This window comes from Sapajus apella, unplaced genomic scaffold, assembly GCF_009761245.1.
Source record: "Sapajus apella isolate SASKATOON/1434 unplaced genomic scaffold, GSC_monkey_1.0 scaffold12, whole genome shotgun sequence".
Classification (NCBI taxonomy): Eukaryota; Metazoa; Chordata; class Mammalia; order Primates; family Cebidae; genus Sapajus; species Sapajus apella.
The window spans coordinates 19087426-19114265 of NW_022436952.1; the positions used below are offsets into that span (position 1 = coordinate 19087426).

Sequence of the window (26840 nt, forward strand, 5' to 3'; positions counted from 1 at the left end):
CAAGTCCATTTTATATCCCCAGTTTTGGTTTTCTTCTTTAACTGTCATATTTTATGTGCCTTTTGTTCTTTATGTATCATTTTTAAAAACCACCTTAATGTCGGCTCACACCTGTGATCTCAGCAATGTGGGAGGCCAAGATGGGAGGATTGCTTGAGCCCAAGAATTGGAGACCAGTCTAGGTAACACCGTGGAGACCTCAGCTCTACAAATATTTTTAAAAATTAGCCAGGTGTGATGGCATGCCTGCAGTCCCAGCTCTACAGGAATCTAAAGCAAGAGGAATGCTTGCGATCAGGAGGTTGAGGCTGCGGTGAGCTATGATCACACCATTGCGCTCTAGCCTGGGCAACAGAGCAAGACTCTGTCTCTAAAAGATAGTTTTGAAAACCAAACCACAAAAACAAACAAAAAAAAACTACCGTAAGTACTTTTTCACAAAGGTAAATATAAATAAATGAAATTATGTAGATCTGAATAGGGAGGGGACAGTGGGGATAAAAAAGAAGGGGCAGCTCATTCCAAACATTTTGCTACTCAGGAAGCTGAGGCTGGAGCTGGAAGATTGCTTGAGGCCAGGAGTTCAAGACCAGTCTGGGCAACATGGCAAGACCCTCATCTTTAAAAATAAGTAAATAAACAGACAAACATTTTCAAGGAAGAGAAAAAGAAAAGCCAGTAGCAGGTTAGATGTGGAAAAAGAAGTGGAGACAAGGAGCACCCTTGATTTTTAAGCAAAGTCAATTGAGGGCATGACACTAATGGGCTCTGGGTTCACCCACAGAAGCAGCAGCAACTCAGGTAGTTTTAGGGGTTGGGGTGGCAGATTTAGGTGTTTATCCAAGAAATGTTATAAACAAATGAAGATTTTGGTCCTGTGTCCATATGTAAAAACAGATCAAAACTGACAGAAGGTCCTCATAACCCCAGATTATAGGCTAGAAAAGGGCTCCTGGGTCCAGAAAGGCTAATTCTGGGCAGATGAGTCAGCCTAGGTTTGGCCTGGGGGCAGGGGTTGGGGGTGCACGAAGAATCATTACTGCCTGTCTCTGAAAAACTCAGTGGTATTCTCTATTCTCTGACAAAATCAAATAAAGACCTTTAAGCTGTTACTTTCCCAAATGAATCAATTTCCAGTTCCCTGGGCTGGGAACACAGGGTACTAAGCCCGTAAGCAAACACCACCCGAAGGAGAGAACAAGAGCCGGGTCTCTACTGCCCCATTAGCACCTTTTTGGAAATTGCTCAAGCTCAAACCTCTCCAAAGACGATGTTTTCCTGGGTTTGCTAAACATACATCGATTCACTTGTCACTTGGAGACAGTCAGGACTATCAGGTAACACACTGAGGAACCGAATCAGCTGACTACAAAGATTCCCTAAAGCTGGTGCAGTCATCACCCTCTTTACCCCCAATGTGGAGGTATCTCAATGAATCTGGAATTGGGATAGCTTTCTTTATGAGACAAATATGTCTATCCAAGGAAGGATCCCCTTTCCTGGGCTCCTCCATTCTCTGAAAATAGATGATTCTTCACTTGTTCAGAACAGAAACAGGGCTTGTTAAATATTACGACAGAACGCTACCCTTGCTGACTGCAAAAAGGTGTGCAAATCCTGCACTGCAGTACCCAAGGAACAGAGCTCTGCAGCTTTTAGGGGTTGCAGAGAATCCGAGTAAAAGGATAGACCCTCTGTGCAGCAAAATGCAGATATAAGACATATACACGGCAGGGCACGGTGACTCACGCATGTAATCCCTGCACTTTGGGAGGCCGAGGTGGGTGGATCACGAGGTCAGGAGTTCGAGACCAGCCTGGCCAACATGGTCTCGATTTTTAAGCAAAGTCGATCAAGGACATTATACTAACGTGCTCTGCGTTCACCCACAGAAGTAGCAGCAGCCCAGGTAGTTTTGGTGGATTTAGGTGTTCATCCAAGAAATATTATAAACAAATGAAGGTTTCGAACTTGGGTCCATATGTAAAAACAGATCAAAATTGAGAGAAGGTAAGTATAACCTCAGATTATAGGAAAGGAAAGGGCTTCTGAGTCCAGAAAGGCTTAAGATACAAAAATTAGCCAGATGCAGTTTTTGTGTCTTTTTCTGGGTCCAGAAAGGCTAAAGATACAAAAATTAGCTGGGCACAAGCCTGTAATCCCAGCTACTCAGGAGGCTGAGGCAGGAGAATCATTTGAACCCAGGAGGCGGACGTTGCAGTGAGTTGAGATTGCGCCATTGCACTCCAGCCTGGGTGACAGAGCGAGACTCTGTCTCACACACACACACACACACACACACACACACACACACACACACACACAAATAGACATAGACATGATTCTCGGTTCTCAACTCAAGAGGTTCACAGACTCTGGCAAAACCATGAACCCAGATTAAGAGCCTTGGCACAGCCCAGCAGCTATCTACCAGCCACTGATTGGTTGTTCCACTGGTCAAAAGCCTAGCTGACACGATCTGTGTTTGGGGTCAGTGAATGGGGGAGAGAGGACATGGACTTTTCTAGGTTTTCTAGACTTCGTCTATCTGGTAGGTTAGCATAACACATAGGCCCACTCAAACATTCTGCCTGAACTATGCACGCATGAGATCTGCCTTTGTATTTTATTAAGTACTGAAATGACGAGTCTGCACTGTTTTGTGAAGTCGCAAAGATACTGTCCAGCCAAATACTCAAAGTTCATGCTACAGAAAAATACGTTTGCCTCTTGGAAAGAATAAATAGTCTTCCCATTTATCAGAGGATGGTTCTCTCTGCCTTGGCCATTGTGATGTCAGCTCCAAGACTTGCATAGCACTTTACCCACCACAAAGGACTAGACATTCAGAATCTCATTGGCTCAATGTAAATCGCCATGAAGGGTTGTTTCCTTCACTTTAGAGATGGGGATGGTGAGGCTGAGAAAGGAGAGATCGAGTGGCCCCAGATGAATCACTGGGCAACAGCAAAGCAGGGACTCCGAATTCAGAATGTAAAACTCTGAGTCTCATGCGCATCCCACTTCTCTGCATTTCTAAGAACCTCCTAGATCAAAATGCTCAAATATAGTAACCACCCACCTCTCACTCATCTCTAATTACTCACCCTCTTTCTAAAGAGATTTTCATCTTCTTTCCCTATCTGACAATTAAAAAAAAAAAGGTTTGGGTTTAAATTAATTTTTTGGAATTATGGGGCCTATAAATTATAATGAAATAAACGGGACTTTATATATATATATATATATATATATAATAGATGATTATGATAATGACGATGATGATGATGGTGTGTGTGTGTGTGTGTGTGTGTGTGTGTGTGTGTGTATGAGAGAAAAATTAATTTAGATAGTGGAGGATAAATGTCCTACTGATTCTTTGCACTTCCACACTAATTCCTTTATTTTAGGAGTTCATTTTTCACTCAATCCCACTGAAAGAAATGATCACAAAACTGAAAATAACCAGATTAGCCTCTCCAAACCACAGCCTTCATTCCTCTGTCCCAATTCTTATTCTGTTTTACATACTTTAGCCTGTATTTTATTTCAATGGCATCAGTGTCCTACGGAAGAAAAACACCACCTGCCCAAATCCTGGGATATTACAAGCCAGAGTTGCTCAAGGCAGTTCACCTAAAAGGCTCTGCTGGTGATACAGACCCAGCTGGAAAGAAGGAAAGAACTGGAATTTCACAATGTGCTTTATAGGTATCGCAGGCTGATGAACTAACCCAGGATATCCCCTTCACTCTCCTTCTTCCCTTTAAATAAACCAAGTTCGTAAATGGAAAAAAGAGCTGATTCTAAAGGTTCAGAGGCCAGAAGTCAAGCTCAATCCATCTTTAGAAGAGGGAAGATACATGAAGCTGTGCCAGACTGAACAAGCCTCTCAAACCAGGAGAAACAAGCTAATAAATTAGTACTACTAAACCACTGAGCTGAGGAGCCAGAATCAATCCAATAGGCTGCCTCCTCTTCTAGCTCATTAACTATTTGAGATTACCATCATATTGGGCAGTAGCCTCTCAGCTGGAAATTAAATTAGCCTAGCTATCAACCCGAAATGTAGACCGGCAAGTGTCTGATGAGTGAGCAATCCTGGGGAAAAAACTCCACCACCAAATGCTTGCCCAAACTCTATCCTCAGGCACTCCAACCTGGTCTTCCTTTACAATTTCTCTTTTGAACAACAACAAAAGGAGTGAGACTTTCTTACTTTGATAATCAGATAAAGCACAGTAAATCAAGGTTGCACACATACACCCCACCGTCCCTGCAAATGGTCTGTGCAGAGGGCTGAGCTCAGTAAGAAGGGCGGCAGGCACTAATTGCACACTCAGAACAGGTGTGTGCCTGCAGAGCCACCTCTTAATTACCAGGTTTGGCATTTTGGCACCGGCAGCCTGGAACTGAATGCTGGAACTGAGCGGCCAACGGGGCTGTTCCTATTGTAGGTCCTCGGAGCTGAGAAGTGGAATTTCTAATTACATGGCTTCAACCTAATTAAAGCCTCCATCCAGACAGGCAGAAAGCAACCAGATTTGAGGACGTGGATCCCTGAACACATCCTGACAGCATCTCCAGCCCTGGCCCTGTTTTCTGGGTGGCATCTTTTTTGATCACCAGCAAAAGCAATTTCTGTTTAATGCTATTAAGCAGCATCTTACAATTCCCACTTCGGCGCTGACATACTTGAAAAAGAAAAAAAAAAAAAAGGCGCAGGATAAGCTGTACTCGTTACCCTTTGATGTCATGATAGTTAGCCTTGCTTACAAAATCCTCGATCTCCCTCATGCTGTCACTCGTTTCTGTTGGTTCTTCCCTGCACCAACCATATTTTCTCACAGGAACTTCCTTGCCTTTTCACATGCATTCCTTCCGCCAAGATCTTCTTTCCCATCTGGTCTGCACATGAACTCTTACTCATCCATCAAAACTTCACTCCCGCATCACCTCCTCTCTGAAGCCTTCCCAGTGCAGCTCCTTCCCGCCTAGACAGACTAAAATTCTCCCTACTACTTCTGTTTTTGCATGTATCATGCCCAACTGTACTTAGCCGTCTCACCTTCTCCCTTTATTCTCAGGCTCTACCGTCTGTCTCTGCAAAGCAGTCAGGGTTTTTCTAAAATGTAGGACAGGTCCTGTCCTTTCCATTCACAGAGCCTCACACACACTGGTGTCTCACACTAAGACCTGACTTTTTGACCCTCTCAGTCCTTATCTTTCTACTTTTTCACCTCTTAAAAAGGCCCTCCTGCCCAAAAGCATAAGAATGATATAATGGACTTTGGGGACTCGGGGGGAGGGTGGTGAGGAATTAAAGACTATACTCTGGGTACAGTGTACATTGCTCAGGTGACCGGTGCACCAAAATCTCAGAAATCACCACTGAATAACGTATCCATGTAACCAAGAACCATCTCTTCCTCAAAAACTATTGAAATAAGAAAGGCCCTCCCAATCTCCAGTCTACAGTGTCCCTTTTCTCCCATCACCCTCTCCCACAAAACTGTCTCTCCCCCTCACTCTTGGTGACATTATATTTTTATTAGCCTACTTGTTTATTTCTTTACTGCCCATCTCCCTACTAGAATGTAAGCTACAGGAGGGCAGGCACAGTGCTCATAAAGTAGGCACCCAGGCTGGGCATGGTGGCTCACGCCTGTAATCCCAGCACTTTGAGAGGCCAAAGTGGGCGGATTATGAGGTCAGGAGTTTGAGACCAGCCTGGCCAACATGGTGAAACCCTGTCGCTACTAAAACTACAAAACAAACAAACAACAACAACAAAATAGCCGAGAGTGGTGGCACGTGCCTGTAACCCCAGCTACTCAGGAGGCTGAGGCAGGAGAATCACTTGAATCAAGGAGGTAGAGACTGCAATGAGCCGACTCGCACCTCTGCACTCCAGCCCAGGCGACAGTGGAAAACTCAGTCTCAAAAAAAAAAAAAAAAAAAGGCACCCAATGATATTAGTGAAATGAACAAATCTTTGAATCCCAGAGCCTGATACAGAGTAGATGCTCAATAAAGTAATAAAGTCGGTACTTAAATTCTAAGGAACAAAAGTAAAATCAGTGGACATTCAGATACAGAGAAACCAGGAACTAACTGGAATCAACCCAATTCCTCCACCTCTTCCCTGTGTCCACTGCTGGTTTCCAAATGGATATAATCAATCTTCAGGGGCTGCCCTAATGATGGTTTCCTCCGGGAGGAGGGTACACGATGCCTGTCCTCTCAATACACCCTAATTGAGTAAAGAGAAGCCAAAGGATTTTATAATTGAGAAAAAACAGCACCAAATCCAGACCAGAATGTAATTGACAAGCAGCTGGAAAACTGTTGATGGAGGTCACGTGTGAGACAGAGTCTAAGCCCACCACTGAACCTGAGCTTGCAATCGCTTGGAGAGCATCTCTACCTGCAGCCCAGACTGCTGCTGTCTGCTAGTGTCCCCTCCACGCCTGAGCTTCTGGAACCTATGATCCATTGGCCACATCTGGAGGCTGATGAACCACAAACAACTCACACCCTCGCCGATGTGCTCTTGCACTTCCCATCCCCCAAACCCACATCCCCAAAAGACACCATCTGGGTAAGATGAGGTGGCTTCTATGAAAGTCCTCAAAACCAATGAAAGCTTCAGCCTTGAGGAAGACAGTACATCTGCTGCCTGGCAAATGCTCTTTTCACAGAACACAAAATAGTCATGGGCCTGTTCTGTACTTCTGTTTCCAGCTGGGACTGGAAGAAAACACCACCCTAAAAATAACAGCAAAAGACTGAACATTCCCTTGGAGGAGACAGATGGGAAGGAGACACGGCCAGGGCAGGGGGCCCCCCAGACACACTGGCAGCCCCTAACCAGCTGCCTCCTGGGCTGTGCCCTCCTGAGTCTACCTCTCAGCCTCTCTTCTCTCTCTCTTCCAAACAGAAATAGGATCTGATCAGGGCAACCCAATTCTGAGCTAGACCTGATCAGTAACTGCAATCGCTTTTATATGCTAACATGGAAGTTTCCCAAACTTAAATGAGTTCCTTCACAATGAGGGATGGGCACAGGACTAAATCACGCTGGGAGTGCTGGCAAGCAGGAGTCTAAAGTTTCTTTAGACTGCTTGGAATTCTGAGACAGAGGGCGAAGTTTCGCCCCAACCCTTCCTGATTAAGCCAGAAAGCAGTGGCCATGTGCCATCCCCTCAACCCCTCTCCTGCTGTGCCTGCTGGCATGCCCCTCCCAAAGAATGACAGGGATCCTCTCTCAGCAGGACTGATGAAGAGACAGGAGAGGTGGCAGGGCCCACCCTGCAGACCACCTGCCTTTCTACACCATTGGGCTGGAGAAGCTGGCCTGGGGAGCCGAGCTAGGAGTTGGAGAACGGCTCTCTTTCCCTCAATACTTCAAACCACAGAATGAAGGTGCTTAGGACAGTCATCCAAGCTACCCAGGGAGGCAGCAGGGAGAGGGATGTGTGGATTCGGCAGGGGCAATGAGTGGGGATGAGGAAGCATGTCCCAGCCATATTTGCAAACACCATCGAGAACTGTTGTTTTTTCCTTTGAGAGCCTTACTCGAATCACCCAGCATGGCTAAATGTGGTTCATCTTAGTAAACCATCTACGTGTTTTCTTGCTTTCTCTGTCTTGAAATAGCAAATATTTTAATTTTCCTTGAAAATAATTTGAATTCACAACTTATATAAAGCTTGTGAATTTCTCTGGTGTAGGAGCTCTGCTAGGTTGAAAGCCTCCCTTGTCTGTAGGATAAAAGCCCTCTCTGGCCGGGCATGGTGGCTCATGCCTGTAATCCCAACACTTTGGAAGGCTGAGGCAGGTGGATCACCTGAAGTCGGGAGTTCGAGACCAGCCTGACCAACATGAAGAAACCCAGTCTCTACTAGAAATACAAAATTGGCCAGGTGTGGTGGTATGTGCCTGTAATCCCAGCTACTTGGGAGGCTGAGGCAGGAGAATCGCTTGAACCTGGGAGGCAGAAGTTGCGGTGAGCTGAGATCGTGCCATTGCACTCAGGCCAGGGCAACAAGAGCAAAACTTTGTCTCAAAAAAAAAAAAAAAATCCTCTCTTTAATGTGACATTCCAGCCTCTCCATCTCCCAGCCAGCCTCCTGGATCCTCTCTCTTCCAACCCTAGGCCCAAGCTGCAGTGCTCTTCTGTGCTTCTCTGGGCCTTCTTCACACGGAACTTCCCTGCCCTGAATGTCTTTATCGCCTTGCAGGACAACCAGCCAGCAAGCTCCTATCCATGCTTTGGAACCCAGCTGGCTGGTGGCCTTTTCTCTGGGCCTCTTTCTCTCTCTTTGCTCCTAAAGCATTTCTCACTCTGTTCTATACACCTCTCTCCATGGCCCCTCGACTAAGACGGTGAGTTCCTCGAGGATTTGGACAATGGCTTAAAACTTTGTTTTCCCAAATGCCTGCCTACCACAGGTGTTCCAGAACTGTCTGGTAGACAAAATCATGAATGAATGAATGAATGAATGAATGGCAGACAAGACTATCTTCCACTAGTAGTGCCATCTAGATGCTCTGTTCATACCCTGGCAATAAGGCTGCTCTTGTTATTGCCTGATTTTCACAAGGCTGTACGGAAAGAGAAGGTGGGTGTTAAATTTCCCTTTAAAAGATACGTAACTGGCCGGGCGCGGTGGCTCAAGCCTGTAATCCCAGCACTTTGGGAGGCCGAGGCGGGTGGATCACGAGGTCAAGAGATCGAGACCATCCTGGTCAACATGGTGAAACCCCGTCTCTACTAAAAATACAAAACATTAGCTGGGCATTGTGGCGCGTGCCTGTAATCCCAGCTACTCAGGAGGCTGAGGCAGGAGAATTGCCTGAACCCAGGAGGCGGAGGTTGCGGTGAGCCGAGAGATCGGGCCATTGCACTCCAGCCTGGGTAACAAGAGCGAAACTCCGTCTCAAAAAAAAAAAAAAAAAAAAAAAAAAAAAAAAAAAAAAAAAAAAAAAAGATACGTAACTTTATAGGAAGGGAAGTGATAAGAATGAAAAGCTAGTTGAGTACATGCAATAGGGGATCCCCCTCTGGTGTGAAACTGTTCACCTGCAGATCATCTGAAATATCCTTGGCAAACTCCTCCTGCTCAGCAAGGGCTCCGGTAGAGGTGAGCAGGTGATCCGTGCAGGTGTTAGAATTTCCCCAAGTATGGAGGATCTATGGTAAGTGTAGGCGATACTAAGATAATTACGGCAAGCTTAGAGTGCTTGCAGGAGAAATCCAGATACTCCTGTAACTTTAGTTTTATACAAACAGGTAAATCAATCCCCATCTCTCTCTGTTAAAAGGTTCCACTCGCCTCCTTTCCCAGTGACACCTAATCTGAAAGTTTCTTTGCTTCCGGTGCTGTGTGAACTGCAGAACACTTTTAAGTGTTCCTCTTGGCCACACAAAAGGGGGAAAAGGCATTTTTTTTTTTAAAAAAAGTTATTGGCTTTGTTTTCAGCCCAAGGCAGCCAATGTTTACATGTGGCACTCACGTTACTTAGTGAAGACCTCCACATTACACCCAGGGTGAGCAAGCATCTTGGAGCTAGCACAAAACATACACAGACCACAAGGGCTACACCATGCCAGGCAGGGTGGAAAAAAGCTTCACCCTTTCCAGCACCATCAAACATCTTGCTCCGTAAACACCACCGACACAGAACACTTACCTTTGAACACAGATGTAAGCCGAACCTGCAATTTAGCCTGCTTACAGACTAACAGCAAGAGGACGCCTACCAAAGGAGCTTTTGGCAAGACCCGACTTGAAATCCTCATCAGCGAGTCTGTTCCCCTGGCCTCGGCCTCAGCCTCAGCCACTTTTTATCCAGGGCCCTTGATTTACAGCAGCTCCACTTCTTGTTCTTTATTCCTTTGGCAGCAATCATCTGGGGCCGGGGGAGTGTTCGGCCATATCAGGTTTGAGATGGTATCACAGTGGGAGGTGTGTGGGGGATGAATAATTCAAACTATCGGAATGGGAGGCCCACTCCAAGGGGCAAAGGTGGATGGAGAGCGAGCGGGAGCACAGGACCAGGGTCAAACTCTCAGAACTACAAGAAACCTCAGAGACCTGTTCGGCTAATATGGCCCAAGTTGGCATCTGGATGGACACAGTGGCTCAGAATGCTGGTAGGTATGAATGAGAGGAGGATTCTGTACTCATGTGGAAAATGCTAGGTGAAACACACATTTATTTAATGTATAATCTCCTTTTAGCTACAGTATTTCTCAGGGCCTTTAAAATGCTAACATGGAACTCTTTTTTTTTCTGCTCTATACCGCTATACCTATTAAATTTTCTTTTCTTTTTCTTTCTTTTTTTTTTTTTGAGACAGAGTCTTGCTGTGTCACCCAGGCTGGAGTGCAGTGGTGCAATCTCGGCTCACTGCAACCTCTGCTTCCCGGGTTCAAGGGATTCTCCTGCCTCAGCCTCCTGAGTAGCTGGGATTACAGGCACCCACCACCATGCCCAGCTAATTTTTGTATTTTTAGTAAACATGGGGCTTCACCATGTTGGTCAGGCTGGTCTCGAACTCCTGACCCCGTGATCCATCCGCCTTGGCCTCTCAAAGTGTTGGGATTACAGGTGTGAGCCACTGCACCTGGCCTAAAACAAACATTTATTTACTTTAATTTATAAATACAGTTTTTTGCTGTTAGCTACAGTATTAATCTTTTTTTTTTTTTTTTTTTTTAAAAAAGACAGACGGAGTCTCAATTTTGTCCCATGGGCTGGAGTGCAATGGCACAATCTTGGCTCACTGCAACCTCCACCTCCCAGGTCCAAGCGATTCTCCTGCCTCGGCCTCCCAAGTAGCTGGGATTACAGGCGCCCGCCACCACGCCTGGCTAATTTTTTGTATTTTTAGTAGAGATGGAGTTTCACCATGTTGGTCGGGCTGGTCTGGAGCTCCTGACCTCAGGTGATCCACCCACCTTGGCCTCCCAAAGTGCTGGGATTACAGGCGTGAGCCACCGCACCCAGAACTTTCTCTTCACTGAAAAAGCTTGGAATAGTGGAATAGCGCATCTCAAAATGTGGTCCGCAAGACGACCCCCAAACTGTCCTGGAGGAGATACATGCGAAACCTGAGAGGAAGCATTTAAAACTATGATAAATAATTTGACATTGCAACAGTATCCAAGGCCAAGATCAATGAGCTCACTGGCCAGTGTGTGCGTTGCTAATTGTGAGGCAGGAGGCACATGGCATGATCTGTGTGCTTGTCACATGCAGTAGGACAACATATTGAGCCACAGTCATTTGGAAAAACGTGGTCCTACAGCAGAGTTGGCTGGGCACTGGTTTAGGAGACACTGCTGGGTCCAATTTCTATGGTATACATTGGGTATTCTGCTGACACGAATGACAGAGTGACTTGACTAGGTCACATCACAAAGTATCCACAGCAAAAGGCTAACCCTAAGATTTGCCAACTGGGAAAACTGATAAAAGAAAAGACAGGGAACTAAAAAAGTAAAAAATAGGAGAAGCATGTCACTGAAAATGATTTCATCACAGCGATTCTGATTTTAATTGGCAGCCAGCTAAGCAGACCTGCACACAGACTCATCTGGGATCCCTACAAGGGTATAAAATGAAAAAGTCAAATAGATAAAAGCTCCTGCCCAACTCTAACAAGAGTGCTCATGATGAACCAGATTGAGGAAATTTAATCCTGAAATGTGCATACCTGAAAAAAATGGGAAAACCGTTTGCAGCTCCCCGCTCTGATAACAAAGGAGAGAAGCAGGCCACGTGGGAGACAGGAAGGGCCAGGGAGGGTGGAATGTGGGAAGGAGAGAAGATGCCCCATCCACAGGCCTAGGAGCTCACCACGTCCAGCCAGTTGTTGCCTTGAGAAAGGCAGGCATGGCACAATCCAATCAGATCCTTTATAAAAGTACCAGAAAATCTGGATTTGTATGTGAAACCTCCCAACCTGCCAACATAGCCAATAAATTTGCTTTTTTTTTTTGAGACGCAATTTTGCTCTTGCTGCCCAGGCTAGAGTGCAATGGCATAATCTCAGCTCACTGCAATCTCTGGCTCCCGGGTCCAAGCGATTCTCCTGCTTCAGTCTCCCGAGCAGCTGGGACCACAGGCATGCGCCAACACGCCCAGCTAATTTTGTATCTTTAGTAGAGACAGGGTTTCTCCATGTTGGTCAGGCTGGTCTTGAACTCCTGACCTCAGGTGATCCACCCTCCTCGGCCTCCCAAAGTGCTGGAATTACAGGTGTCAGCCACCGCACCCGGCTAAATTTGCATGTTTTAAAAGCCCGTGAATATTTACTCTTGGCTTCATTTATACTAAGTTCAACAACAGGCAAAACTACCTGCAGTGATAGAAGGTGAGACAGTGGTTGTCCTTGGGACCCAGCCAGTAACCAAAGGTAGCTTTGGGGGTTCTTGAACTGCCACTTCTTGATCCTGGTGCTTGTTACCAACGACATATGTGTATGTTTGATTCGTGAAAAGTCATCAGACAGGCAGCGCCGGTGCTCGGTGGTTCGTGCCTGTGGTCGCAGGTGCGTCGCTCTGCTCGGGGCGTGCAGGCGTCCGCCGCAGTCTCTGCGCTGGGATGAGCCGGGCTCCCGGTGGAAGTGAGGGAAGCCCGCCGCAGCAGCCATGGCAAGTACAATGGTAGCAGTTGGACTGACCATTGCAGCTGCAGGATTTGCAGGCCGTTATGTTTTGCAAGCCATGAAGCATATGGAGCCTCAAGTAAAACAAGTTTTTCAAAGTCTACCAAAATCTGCCTTCAGTGATGGCTATTACAGAGGTGGGTTTGAACCCAAAATGACAAAACGGGAAGCAGCATTAATACTAGGTGTAAGCCCTACTGCCAATAAAGGAAAAATAAGAGATGCTCATCGACGAATTATGCTTTTAAATCATCCTGACAAAGGAGGATCTCCTTATATAGCAGCCAAAATCAATGAAGCTAAAGATCTACTAGAAGGTCAAGCGAAAAAATGAAATAAATGTATCATGAATTTTAAGTACATATTACTTTATGCATATGAGTACTAACTTTTTATAATAAAATGCCTCAGAGTTACAGTTTAAAAAAAAAAAAGTCATCAGACTCTGCACTTCTGACTTGTACACTTTTCTATAAGTATGTAACAAATTTAAATAAAAACTCAAACCCTACAGATTTATAAACAATATAATGCCTGAAATTTCTTTGAAATAATACTGGAAAGAGATAACTCAGCACCCCTTAGAAATGATGGAGGGGGCCAGGTGTGGTGGCTCACGTCTTAATCCTGGCACTTTGGGAGGCCAAGTTAGGTGGATCATCTGATGTCAGGAGTTCGAGACCAGCCTGACCAACATGGAGAAACCATGTCTACTAAAATTACAAAATTAGTCGGGTGTGGTGGTGCATGCCTTGGGAGGCTGAGGCAGGAGAATTGCTTGAACCTGGGAGGCGGAGGCTGCAGGAGTCGAGATCGTGCCATCACATTTTAGCCTGGGCAACAAGAGCAGAACTCCATCTCAAAAAAATCAGAAATGATGGAGGGAAGTCTTGGTGAAGGTGTAAAAATAAAGCCATGTCTAGAAGTGGTTAAGAGTGGTGTTCACATACATGCTGCCATCTCTCTGAGGTTTCTCCTTGTGTGTAGGGAGAGCTCAATTAACTGGAGCTTCAAGGAAGAGTATGTCCTGCAGACAAGCAATGCACACAGCGTTCTTGTCACAGGTAAGGGGTGGTGACTAGCAGGGCCAGCAGCTGCAGAGTAAGTAAGGGCCAAGTTCTCCGTGGAACGCATAAAGTCAGGGTGGTCCAGGTGTCTTTATATAACACATTTTCATGCACATCTGCTGGGGACAGTCCAAAACCTGGTGTTTCCACGAGGGGTGGGGGCAGGTTGTTCATGGTGTTGGACAATGCAGCTCAGATGAAATGAGCCACAGAGTGTAAGGTGTAGGAGGTGTCAGTGTGATCCCAAGAGCTGAGAATCTGAGTGGCATAGTTGTGGGGCAGATGGGAGAGAAGGGATGAGTTGGTAGATGAGGGGATGGGAGGAGACCTCAGTCAGAGATGGGGAGTCAAATGCACAGATGTTGGGGCAAGGGCTACAGGGATGGCAGGAAAGTGCTGGTGTGGTACATGGATGGCGTGGTTGAAGACTGCCACCATCAACATGGACATCAGAGCAACAGACAGGCCAGGAACGAGTATGGGGGGTAAACGAGAATAGAGACAGAAGAAGGGATGAAAAAATCAAATCTCGGAAATGCTTCTAAGTGGAAAAGTCAAGAGGAAAGAAACAACAGGAGCGATGGCTTAAACTGGTCCAGAGGAGCATGGCATTGAATTTCAGCCAGGCAGACAGCCTGGAGTTGTGGAGTTTGAAGGGCCCTCAGGGAGGCACTCTCTTCTTCTTAGGTCCAGGAGGTAGAGCCACCTACAGATACAGCTGTATGACCTTAGGCAATCTCTGTGAGTTTCCATTTCCTCCCTTGGAAAGTAAGGGAAATCACACAGGAAGCATTGCTGTTAAGATTAAGTAAGCGCCTGGCCCACTTGCCTGCACACAGCAAGCCCTCGGATGAGGCTTGCTGAGGCTAAGATGTATTTTTCCCTTTTTTATTACACAGTCACTGACTTTCTGGCCCCCTTCTTATCTCCTTAGCTCTCTTTGGAAAGCTCCTAGAAATGTAAAATGCAAAATCGCACTTTGTAATTTGTACTATCTTATCTCATGCTTCGGCTTCCTCCTAAAATGGTTTTTAGATTTACCAGTGATTTAGTAGGACAAATGATTTCAAAAATTAAAATTAAAAATCAGGCTTAAATTGCCTGCAGACCTCCTCAAGCCCCTAGATTTCAGTCTACCAACTAAGACAGGTTACTCAGGGACAAGTTCATGGCTCCTGTACTTCCTCAGTGCTTGAAGTGCTGCTTATACTTGATAAGAGCACCAGATAAGAGCAAATGCTCCCATGGGATTTTTGAGGCAGTAAAACTACCTCGAATGCTACTATAATGTGGGATACAGGTCATTACACATTTGTCCAAACCCAGAGAATGCGCAACACTGATAGTGAGCCCTGATGTAAATTACAGATCCTGAGTGATGATGTGTCAATCAATGCAGGTTCATCAATTGTAACAAATGTACCAGTCTAGTAGAGGATGTTAATAGTGGGAGGCTGTGCATATGTAAGAGTGATGGGTATTTGCGAAATTTGTATACTTTATTAAATTTTGCCTTGAACCTAAAACTGCTCTAAAAATAAGGTCTGGGCCTAGCTTGGTGGCTCACACCTGTAATTCCAGCACTTTGGGAGGTTGAGGAGGGCAAACTGCTTGAGCCCAGGAGTTTGAAACCAGCCTGTGCAACACAGTGAGATCTCATCTCTACAATTTTTTTTTTTTTAATTAACCGGGTGTGGGCCAGGCATGGTGGCTCACGCTTGTAATCCCAGCACTTTAGGAGGCTGAATCTGGCAAATCATCTGAGATCGGGAGTTCTAATTCAGCCTAACCAACATGGAGAAACCCCATCTCTACTAAAAATACAAAATTCCCTGGATGAGGTGGCGCATGCCTGTAATCCCAGCTACTCGGCAGGCTGAGGCAGGAGAATCGCTTGAACCCAGGAGGCGGAGGTTGTGGTGAGCCAAGATCGCGCCATTGTGCTCCAGCCTGAGCAACAAGAGTGAAACTCCGTCTCAGAAACAAAAAGAAAAACAAAAACAAAAACAAATTAGCCGGGTGTGGTGGTGTGCACCTGTAGTCCCTGCTACATGGGAGAGTGAAGTGGGAGGATTGCTTGAGCCGGGGAGGTAGAGATTGTGCCACTGCACTCCAGCCTAGGCGACAGAACAAGACCCTGTCTTAAAAAAATTTTAAAAAGTGCTCAATAATTTTTTGTTAGATGAATGAAAAAGTAAACATAATTTATATGAATGTATTATTCATTGACTATAGAAAAGGATTTTAAATGGTCACCTTTGGCTTCCTCCATTAATAAGTATTTTAAATGAATGATAAGGTAATGATCACTTCACTGCCTTACTCTCTCTCTTTACCCCGTCTCTTCCCATATCCATCCACCCACCCACTTGGGGATATTCAGTGGGAACAGGATGTTTACTCTGTGTACCTGCGTCAAATGGCAGCACTAGCATATGCTAAGTGCCTGGAGACAGACTGGAACAATCAGAGGAGAGGGCACCAGGGACAAGCCCAACAACACATCAAGAGGAAGGGCTGAACCCAGCCTGGAGAGCTGCCGGTGCACAAGGCCAGGCCGGCAGGAGGCTGCTCAGCTAGGAAAAGGCACCAGGAGGATCTGGAAGAGAATTGCTGGTCTCGAACTGTGCTCTGTGTGTCTCTCCCCAGGGAGATTGTGCTTTAATGGAAGTGAGAAAGAAATCTTGTATTTCTTCAGTACCTCATGCAGCAATGTGCGACGTCTTCTGTGCACTTCCTGCCTTGCCCTTTTCATACGGGTCATTCATCTACACTGGCCTTTAGAAATGCAAGGAAAACGTTGCCTCTTTCAAATCCACAAGAGTTCTTGTCGCCACCACGGAGGAAGCCTATCTGCAGAGGCCGGGGCGTTTGTGGGCTGAGTTGGTGGGTTTGTCAGTGCCCACGAGGAGATAACCCCTCTCGCCTCGTAGGCTGCCCAGGGGAGCGTTCCTTCCCCTGCTCTGGGCAAGGGCGGCTGCAGGGTCCTGTGCCCAGGGCTTAGGGTTAGGAGGACAGGCCTGGGGTGTGTGGGCAGCGGGGGAGGTGCTGGGGCGGGGGACAGAGCGCTTGGTCTGAGCCCAGGTGAGATTCAGGGATCGGAGGGGGCTTGAGAGTCACCGGCCTTTTCGTTTTTCTCCTCTCCTTTCTATCCCAGTCCTTCCCACTTTATCCTGTCATTTAATGGCCCGCATTATGGAAATGAAGGTATTTTCTGTTATCTACTGAATCTGCGGAACCGCCTTACAGGTACCCATTATAGAAGCAGGTGGAAAGAGGATTGTCCATTTATTTCCCCTAAGAGAAAAGGGTGCGGGGAAAAGGGAGAAAAGAAACGTGCTCGTTGTAAACGGATTCACTTTCTTGCCAGTAACCCCTCCCGCTTCCCCGACCCAGAATAAGGCCCGAAAAAGCCGGGGTGTCCTCTCCGGCTGTAAAGAATCCGCTCGGGCCGCTGTCCCGACAGCCGGGGCTGCAGGAAGGCGAGGCGGGCTCCCTGCAGGACTCGAGAGCCGAACGTTCAGAGAACAGCCATCTCCGCTCCAGAAGGCAGGAGGATTTGTGCAGGAAGGTGTAGACCGGACAAAGAGAGGGGAGCGAAAGGAAGAGGGCACGACACATCAGCTGATAGGCTCGACTTGGAAAGCGAAGGCAGCCCAGGACCAAATCAGCAGCACGGAGTCGAAGCTGAGCGGCGGAACTGCCCGGGCGGCCTCGGCGGGGGCGGGGCTCTCCCGCTCAGCCCGCCTCTCTGGGCGGGGCCCTCCTCGCAGGCGAAACACCATTGGTCTCTCGGCAGCCCCTCCATCCAATCAGCGCGAAGACGGGTCCCGCCGGCACCGCCCACCTCGAGCGCGGGCCACTCTGCCAGGCCCCACCCAACAGGTGAGGCCGGAGGGCGGGGTTGGTCACGTGGCCACGGCCGACGACCCGGAGGGCAGAGGGGCGGGGAAGGCGGCCCCAGTCCCAGCCGCCGGCCCTGCCCCCTCACGGGAAGGCTACGCCATCTGTCTCCGGCTCAGCGGCCCCCAGGCTAGAGGAGGCGATCCCGCGCGACACCAGGGCCGCGTCGACTGATGCCCGAGGCCGAGCGGCTCGGAGCCTTTTCCCCTGCCGGTGGCAGCGCTCCCCGCTACCCTTCCAGAACGGGCTGTCCAAGCCAGCGCCCCTCTAGCTGCCGAAAGGAGCGGACACGTGGCAACGTCTGGGACCGCTGGGGCCCTGCTGGACACTTCCGTACCCAGATCTGAAAAAGGGGGGTGGCCCTCCAAGCTCCATTCATTAAATCGATACTGTGATTTTCACTGCTCTTCCCAATGTGTTTTTCACTCTCCATTTGCTTCTCAAACCTCGTAGTGCCCAGAACCATCTTTCAGCATTATATGGGTTTCTAAGCAAGGGTAACCGCGTTAAGTAGTGTGGGGCAAAGACTTGGGGGAAAACAGGGATTCTGAATCCTACGTGTAAGGTGCTTCATGGACACACATGGAATCGTTCACATTCTAGGCAATGGCGGTCAAAATAGTGACCCCTTGGCGAGAGAGTCTGGGCTAAAACAGTCAACTCGATATTAAACCAGTCTTAGTTTTTCACATTTGCCACATGTAGAACAAAAATATCTTACTCCAACGATGTATGGTGTGTGTACTTTTTTTTTCTGTCCGGAAAATATAAACTCTCAGACCGTCCTCTTTAACCAGCTCTAAATCCAAAGAGACGCTCTTACTAATTTTTGAGAACAGCAATCTTTGGTAGGCAAAAACTGTGCATTACAACTTTGCTATTTAAGTATGTTTCATCTATGACTGAATGAAGTAAATTTTCTGAATGACCCAGTAACAAGATATTTTCAATATTTTTCAGGCTACAGAAATGTGTATGAAATTTACATTTAAAAGAACTTACAAAGGAAATTAATACCACTCTTATCTGTGTACAAATAAAATTAATGGTGGGTTTTATTAGCATTAGCAGTGTTTTAACATATAGACTCTTGGCTGCAATAAAAATTATTTATTATCATTTTATTAAGATGGTAATTGGTTCTCACATCCTAAACTTTTCCCCAAATCTCTTGACAAGAAAAATCAGAAATAAAAATCAGCATGCACTAACATCAGTTTTATTTGATGTTAGTTTTATTTTAGCATACTTTGAGAGAAATCCAACAAGGTAATATTTTAAAGAGATAAAACAAGGCGATGCTTTAAATATATAAAAGGTAATGTTTTAAATATATAAAACGTTTCATGCTCTATTTACAATTAGTTTTCAAAGATATCAGTATCTCATTTCTTTTCGGTCATGGCAAGTGTTTTCATTCGAGGTAGGCAGCATATTGTTTTCATTACCCTTGAAAATATGCCACATACTTGGGGGATTCATTTTGCTGGAATTCCTGACTATCCCAACAGCCCAGGATTGAAATTTCTCTTACTGTCTGAAATCATCGACTGTTAAATGAGAGAGGTAGTGCCCTATTTGGAAACTAACTCTATTCACAGCAAAAGAAATGCTCATTATGCTCTGCCTTTAGAGTAGGCATTTTGTGTTTCTGTCAATCAACTTAATTTCCATGTTCATAGAGTGAGAATATAAAGTATTCAAAAAACTACTGACATAGAAACCAGTCGGCAAGCAGCCTGAGTCACGTATTTCAGTTCTGAAGCTTTAAATAAACCACCTCTCTGATTCAGAAAACTAGCTAACTGGTGAGTTTGTCTTTTTAAAAATTCCTGATGTGCTTTTAATTACAAATAATTTTAGTGATTCAAAAAGTCATTTCATATAACCAGAAAACCTTATTCCTACAACATATTATCAACAAAAAGATAAATTAGCATATATATGTGGACTAAGGGTATGTGACATATTGACTTTTCAAAATGCTGAAAATAAATTTTATTTTCAGACCAAAACAGCAAACTTGAAACACAGAAGCTGTGACAGGTCATTTTAAAGTTTCAAGCAACACAACTTTAGCTGGAAAAATATCTTTCACAGATGCTAGTCTATGCTAAATTATAAACTTTCAATTATCAGGTTCCATTAAAAAACATAATCTGGCTTAGCCAACATGTAATTCCGAATTGCAGTTTTCTATTTTGATAAATACTTTTTAAGACATGTACTGCAACCTAATTTTTAGAGACCTGTTCAATAATAATGTATCACTTGGAAGATAACAAGTGTAATCTAATTTATATATTACAGCATTATATTTATCTAAAACAAATGGGTTGCTATTAAATTTTGACTATTTTATTAACTCTGAGCATCTGGGAAAACACTTATGATTAGGTTAATTTATGTTATATTTTCCCTTCAACTTGTAAAAGATTAATCAACCATTTTATGGTCTAATTTAGGTGCCTAATTAAAAACAGAGTTCAACACATGCTCCACTGTCTTGCTAATAAATCTTGACAGCTTTGTAACTTGATGGTTTGTATTTCAAATTGTTGCATACAAATGTAGATTTTTTTTTTTTTTATCTTCACCCAGCATCTTGGAAGTGAGTTACATACTTGGTTTAAACTCTGGGACTGAGAAAGTGCAATTACTTCAAAATGGATTATCCCCAATCAGATATTTTCTTAAATTTCCCTCAGTGAAGACAGAAACAGTCTTTTTTAGGTTTTCTGAAGTAGACTAGAAAAATAGGGGCAATTTTGTTTTCTTGGCATTTGTTAAATTTAAAATGTAGGGAAAATTGCTATTAGCAGCTATTAGCCTTCAAGAGAGAGATTTCTGAAGTTACAGGGCTTTCTAATTTCATTCTAAAGGAATCTGCTGAAAGTGTTAGCTATAATTTTCTGCTGGTTAATTAGTACAAGTTAATTATTCATGAACTTGATTTGGGGGCTCTCTATGTTTTACAAATAAATTAATTCCGAGAAGTTCTGGAACACATCATTTAACCCCACATCCTCCCAGCCTTAAAAAGGGCAAATGGCAGAGAATAAATCTCAAGAGGGACATTCGCTATGTTTTCTCTGTCTGGGTGCTTGAGGGATTTTTGGTCATTTTAGTGACTCCCTTGATTCTAACCATCCTTTGCACAAAAACGAAACTGCCACAGTTGGTGTGATTATCCTCACATTAGTTATTAACCAATGTTAGATGTAGCAATTAGCCTGTTTGAGGCTGATATTCTTTTATAGTGAATGACAAAATCTGCAGTGTGCACTGAGACCACTAAAGGCATGCCAGAAAGCTGTCAAACTCTTCTAAAGCAAACTCAGTTTGGGACCCATGCTATATGATAAACACCCTGCTTCAATCACTTAAGCGAGGAAACGAAGCACAGAATGATCTCTGGAGCAGGACTGCCTGGGTTGGTATATTAGCTTTGCTACTTCCCAGCGGTGAGATCTTGGGCAAATTGCTTAACCTCTCTGTGCCTGTGTTTCCTCATCTGTAAAAGTACCTACTTCACAGAACTGTAATGAGGATTAAATTTGCTAATCCTGTAAAACTTGAAACAGTGTCTGGCACACAGGAAAAACATTCACATTCGGTAAGTGTTAGCTACCACCATTACTATCTCTCTCTCTCTCACACACACACACACTATACTTTGTTTAATGTTGGCCACAGCATTAAATTGTCAGTTGATTTTGTATAACCCAGAATGGAAAGGGGAGCCAAGGTGGGAGAGAGAGATTCTCCCGCTGTACAGTCTAAGGCATATTTTTGTATAACACACAATAATTACACGAGATTTGGCTAACTTCATTACAAAACTGAGGACATTGAAATTTAAAAATGTCTACCAACACTGGGGTAAAATCACAAAGAGAAGCTTTAAAACTTACAGATTTAATTTTTGACCATTCAAAGTTTAAATCGACATCCCAATCCTAAATGGACAGGGCAGGTGTTTTCTCCACCTTTGCACATGTGAAGTTCTGAACCACAGCCCCACGCTTCTCAAACACTATGGGGGCCAAGGAACAGAAGGAAACGGCCAGTTTCACCAGCCTGCTTGATAAGCCCCTCTGTGGGGTCTCCATCGGTGCCTGCTAAGTTTGGGAGGCCTGATTCAAGAGGGCTGCAAAATGAATTGGAAAAGTCAACCCAGAAGAGTCCTCCTGGCAGACTAAAACCAACTGGAGATCCAGTGTGGATGGACAGTCCGTACTAGCCCGTTTGATTTTTGCAGGGTTAAGGAAGTGGAAAGGCTCCCACACTTTGACCCGTGGCAGGGCAGCTCTGAGCACGACCTCGGTGGGTTCCATCTCACCATGACCCCTCCGGATCCGGCCAATGGTGTCTCCTTTTGCCAAGTGAAAGGAAGAGCAATCAAATTCCGAGATGTACTGCAAATCCGCCAGGCCCTGAGCTACTGGTTAGGCCACTAGCAGGACTGTATATCAACCGATTAAACCCATTAACCACTCACAGAGACAGCCACGACCTCGTTCTCTAACAGATTACGATGCTGATCCTTAGACTCAACCATCCGTACCCATCGTTTTTGTCCTTAATGCCTTCAAAATGTCTCCCCACTAGTTCTTGAGGACTTGTACCAGGCTTCTGAATTGCAACTCTCCCTGGCTAATTATTATTTGTACTCTTCTCCCATTGGTTGCCTGACTGCAGGGACAGAGCGGAGTTACAATGGAGCACACCTCTGGCACGGAGCAAAGCTTGGCAGAGAGGAGGGAACGCCAGCGAGGACGAAGGGTGCACTCTGGGCACCAGATTTTAGGTAAAGCGCTCTAGGTCAGGAGTCACCTCCTGGCGTGGTCTGTTTAAAGTTAAAAAGGCCGCCATCAAAATAATTGTGACGTCCATACCTTTGACCAGACGTCCATCAATTATTCTAAATTAAAAATTTTTAAGTAAACAGACAGTATTTAAAAGATTTTTTTCCCCCTCGGAAAATATCCATCAACCCTGCGGCCGCGCCGGGCACTGCTGGTGTAGTCCAAGAACGCAGTGTTTTGGGCCAGTTGCCGCATTTGCAGTGGTCTCCCACAGCCGGGTCCGCCGGGCCACCGCCGCGGGCCCTGTGCCTCCTGGTCCCGGGAGTGACGCTTATCAATTCAGGGAGATGGCTCCGGAGGACGAAAAACCTCCCGCCTCCCGCGTCCCAGCTAAACCCTGGCGCTACCCCCACTCCCAGGTCCAGTCGCGGTGCGCGGCCGCTAGCCGCGCAGCCCCCGGGCGCAAGTCCCCACCAGAACCTCCTGGGCTGCGCTCTATGCTGCAGGCGCGTGGCGAGGGTTTCCAAGCGACTTCATTCTTCATTCAGCGTTTTTGAGTCAATCAAAAGGAAAGTGGCAGGAGGAGGGCAGCCTCCTAAAAGACTGCATGAGTTTTCCTACGGGGATTTCCATAGCTTGCCCCAGGTGCTTCAAAACTGCCTGACATTAAGGGTTCAGTCCTTTTCTTGCCAGTTCCTCCCAACCCGGCCCCAAGTCTGATCTCAGAAAATCCTAGGCTGCCTCCGGGTTCTGGCGAGTACACCTGGAAGGGCGCTAGTTATAGCCCGCCACCCGGCCCCGGGATCACTATCCCAGGAGGTGGGGAGTGGTGGTGGGAATAACAACACAATCAATGACAATAGCTAACAATTCGAGCGGCCCTCACTTGCCTGCGAGGCACCTGACCTTGCCAGCCTATTCACTCTCCCCATCCCTGCCCAGAATCTGCATTATTCCCACTGCACAGATGAGAGCACCGAGGTTCACGCGACTAACCAGGACATGAAACCAGGCGTCGGACTCCAGAGCCTGCATTCTTATCCACCAGTGTTCCGAGAATGCGTTACAGCCCGGGAGCGGTGGGAAGGGTGACTGTCACGGCTGGTTAAACCTCGAGACTTAGGCAACTCCTGACAATAATATAAAACATTAAGGACAAAGGGGGACAGAGTAGGACAAGGCTGGGAAAAGAGCGGTTTTAATCCGCGAGGTCAGCCCACTTTTATTCTCCATCCCACCCAGGTCCCGATAGTGGGGTGGGGACAGGGAGGGGGCGTTCAGTTCTCTTCTCCTCTTTTGTTTTCCCAAGTCTCGAGCCTCTGCTGTGAAGCTAATTGGGCCTGGAGGGGTGCCTGAACGTCGTGCTGGCTGGGGTTGCGGGTGTAGACCCCAACGAAGAGGCGGGGGCCGGTACCTGGGCCCCTAGTCGGAGACAGTTATCCGAGGCCGAAGTCTAGACCTCCTGTCCACTCGCGCCTTACCCGAAGCCCAGGCAACCCAACAGTTTACCCCCAAAGACCAGCAGCTGCGGAAAGCAGTGGGCAGGGGTCGTGATTATGACCCCGGGGCCGCTGTCCCTTTGGAACATGACCCGCAACCCGACTCGAAAACAGAATTTCCGGAAACCGCGACCTCGAAGCAACCCTCATTTCTCAATCAATGGGCCCCCTAATATTCTTTGCCCCGGACGTGTAAAAGCCCCGCGGAGACACGCGTCCTTGCTTTCGCTATCCCAGCACCGAGGCTAGGGAGGCGGAAACGGGCGGCGGTGCCCGGGGGCCCGGACGCCTTCAAAGCCGCGCGCTGCTCCTGCCGGTTGCAGTGCGCGCCTTTGCCCGACAGGGACCAGCACAGCTCCATGCTCCGCGCGCCGCCCGCCAGGCGGAGGCGCCAGGCCACCCGCCCAGCTCACCCTCCTGAGCCCAGGCGGCTCGCGACCTAAGCGGGTCTGAACCCCTTGGGGTTCCGGTAAGCAAGCGGACTGTAACAAAAAGTTAACAGACTCAGCGGCCTGGGCGGGACGCCGTCGTCCCCACCCCCTCTCCCCATCTGGGAAGCAGAAGCTACTCTACAAGTTGGCTGAGGGCGGAGACCGACCAGAGGGGCGCAGAACATTCCCAGCGTCTCCGGCTCCACGAGGAAAAGTTAAAACTGAGTCATAAAATACTATTAGCCTCGGTACCGCCATGAGGGTGGCTCGCTGTGCCAAGCGCGGTCTCGGTCGCTGCCCCTCTTCTTTGCGGCGAGGGCGCCTGATTAATTCAAGGGCACCACAGACCACTGAGCTGCCAGCGCTCCGCTAGAACTTTCTGTGGGTTGTGGCGAGAACCGAGCGGCGGGCACCAGCATCGCACCCGGACAGGATGCGCGGCGCCACCGGCCCGTAATCCGCAGTGGTTTCCCTGCCCCACCCCCGGTGGTCCGAAGCTGTAACCCTGCCATTTCCCTGTCGTTCTCCTGGTTTCCCTTAGCTCAGGGTCGGAATCCACTCTGAAGCCCCTGCCCCTGGCGGGGAAACTCACCGATACCAAGCGAGGCCCTTGTCGTAGCTGCGATCGAAGAAGTGGGGCTCGGCGCCCACGGCGCGCACGTCGGGGTGCACGCGCAGGAACTCCAGCAGCGCCCGCGTGCCGCCCTTCTTCACGCCGATGATGATGGCCTGCGGCAGCTGCTTGCTCCCAGACCCACTGAAAAAGCTGGAGATGGGGCTTGGAGAGTCCGGTGCCTCGGGACTGCGCTCCTCCCGGCTCGCAGCGCCCTCGGCCATCTCCTTGCCCGCAGCCAGTGGAGTGGCTGGCGGTGCCCGGAACTGCAGCCTGGGGGGCGTCCCGTCTGGAGCCGTGGCCAGGACTGGCGAGGGGTGTGAGGCGCGGGACCCCGAGCCCAGCAGTAGCAGCCCCGGCGCGGCGGCGCAGGAGCCGGCGCACGAGTACAGGAACATATAGAGCCAGACGCAGAGCATGGCGAAGAGCAGCGCGAGCTTCCTCCTCACCGGCGGCGGGGGCGGCGGCTGCTGCAGTATGAGCCGGCCGGGGACATCGAGGCAAGATCGGCCGCCACTCAGGCGCTGCCCCATACGCTGCCCGCGGGCGCGGCCAGGAGCATGGCTCAGCACATGGCGTGGGTCCCGCCGGGCAGTGAGCGCAGAGAGGGTTTCCCGGCCCGCTGGAAGCCCGGGCGGCTCGTTTTATAGCCCCCGCGTGCCAGCGGCCGCCGCTGCTGCTGCTGCTGCTGCTGCTCTTCCCCAGGTGGCGGCGGCAGCTGTAGCGGCGGCGGCTCTTGACATGTTGCCCTGCAGGAGCTGCAACTGGAACTGAAAGTCTGGACGGCGGTAACTGCTCGCCGAGGGTCTGCTCCTGGGGCGCGACGACGCGCTCGGAGCCAGGAGGACGTTGCACTCCCGCGCCCTGGCCACTTTAGACGGTGCGCACTGCCGCACGCCGGGGCTGCCTCCTCGTAGTCCTAAGAACTGAGCCTCGAGAGCAGCCCCGGCACTTCCCCGCAGAGGCTGCGGAGGCGAACTGCGCAGGAAGAGAGCTGGGGACAGCGGTAGAGTGGGCGGTCCTGGCCTTCCAGAGTGACGGGCTGCTCTACCTACCAGGAACCCCGAACACCATGCAAATACGGGCGATGCGCCGAGCGCTCAGCAGCCAACCTGCTCCCGGGACGTGGGGGTGTGGAAAGGCTTCTGGGCGGTGACAGGCAGTCGGGGATTGCCATTGGCTGTGGAACAAGGGGCGGGCCCAGGGGGGCGGAGTTAGGGGCTGGTGACAGGAGCAGATGATGCAAAGAATGCTGCAGTGACCGAGCGCTGGGAGAGGTCCTACCCTATAGAGTGGTGCGTCCCCGCACCCGCACGCATTTCCGCACTCTCTCTCTAGGAGCCAACCTTGGCTCTATTTGCCCAGATGTTGGGACGCGAGTATCCATCCAGATGTTTCACAGGAGGTTTCGTAATACTTACTTGTTGAGGTGTAGGGAGGCACTTGGAGAGGGGAGAGCAGGGACAGAGATGCACGAGGCACTCGAACCCGCCTAACCCACGCCGGGGACTCATTCGGAGGCCTGTCTGGGGCAGGCATGGGCACAGAAGTTTAAGTACAAATCGCCGTCAACTCGTGCGCGCGCGCGCGCGCGCGCTCGCGTGTGTGTGTGTGTGTGTGTGTGTGTGTGTCTTTCTTATTCTTTGCCAGGTGTTGCTCTCCCTTGGTCTGCCGGTTAACTGGGATCAGTGTAAAGTGTCCTTAAGAAAAATCTCCAGCCTTCCAAACTGCCGAAAATAAGTTGGGGAAGGGAAAGGAGAGACCGGAGAAATTAACAGGAAGAGCGAGTCTAGTAAACAAAAGTTTCCTGGTCGAAAAGTGTGCGTGGGAGTCACGTGTAG

General features: G+C 48.0%; 1 protein-coding gene and 1 pseudogene across 2 annotated transcripts in view; one reads left to right on the forward strand and one right to left on the reverse strand.

Annotated features, from left to right (window-relative positions):
- The window catches only part of HS3ST3B1 (heparan sulfate-glucosamine 3-sulfotransferase 3B1), a 49483-nt gene extending 23457 nt beyond the window's left edge, over positions 1-26026 (reverse strand). The window contains exon 1 of the mRNA XM_032280225.1: positions 24979-26026. Within this exon, the coding sequence (XP_032136116.1) occupies positions 24979-25532 (554 nt within the window). The 5' untranslated portion in view covers positions 25533-26026. The remainder of the gene's footprint in view (positions 1-24978) is intronic.
- LOC116553093 lies at positions 12614-13027 on the forward strand (annotated as a pseudogene). The gene has a single exon (XR_004269633.1). The product of XR_004269633.1 is annotated as a mitochondrial import inner membrane translocase subunit TIM14 pseudogene (transcript).
- Positions 26027-26840: the final 814 nt, after the last annotated feature.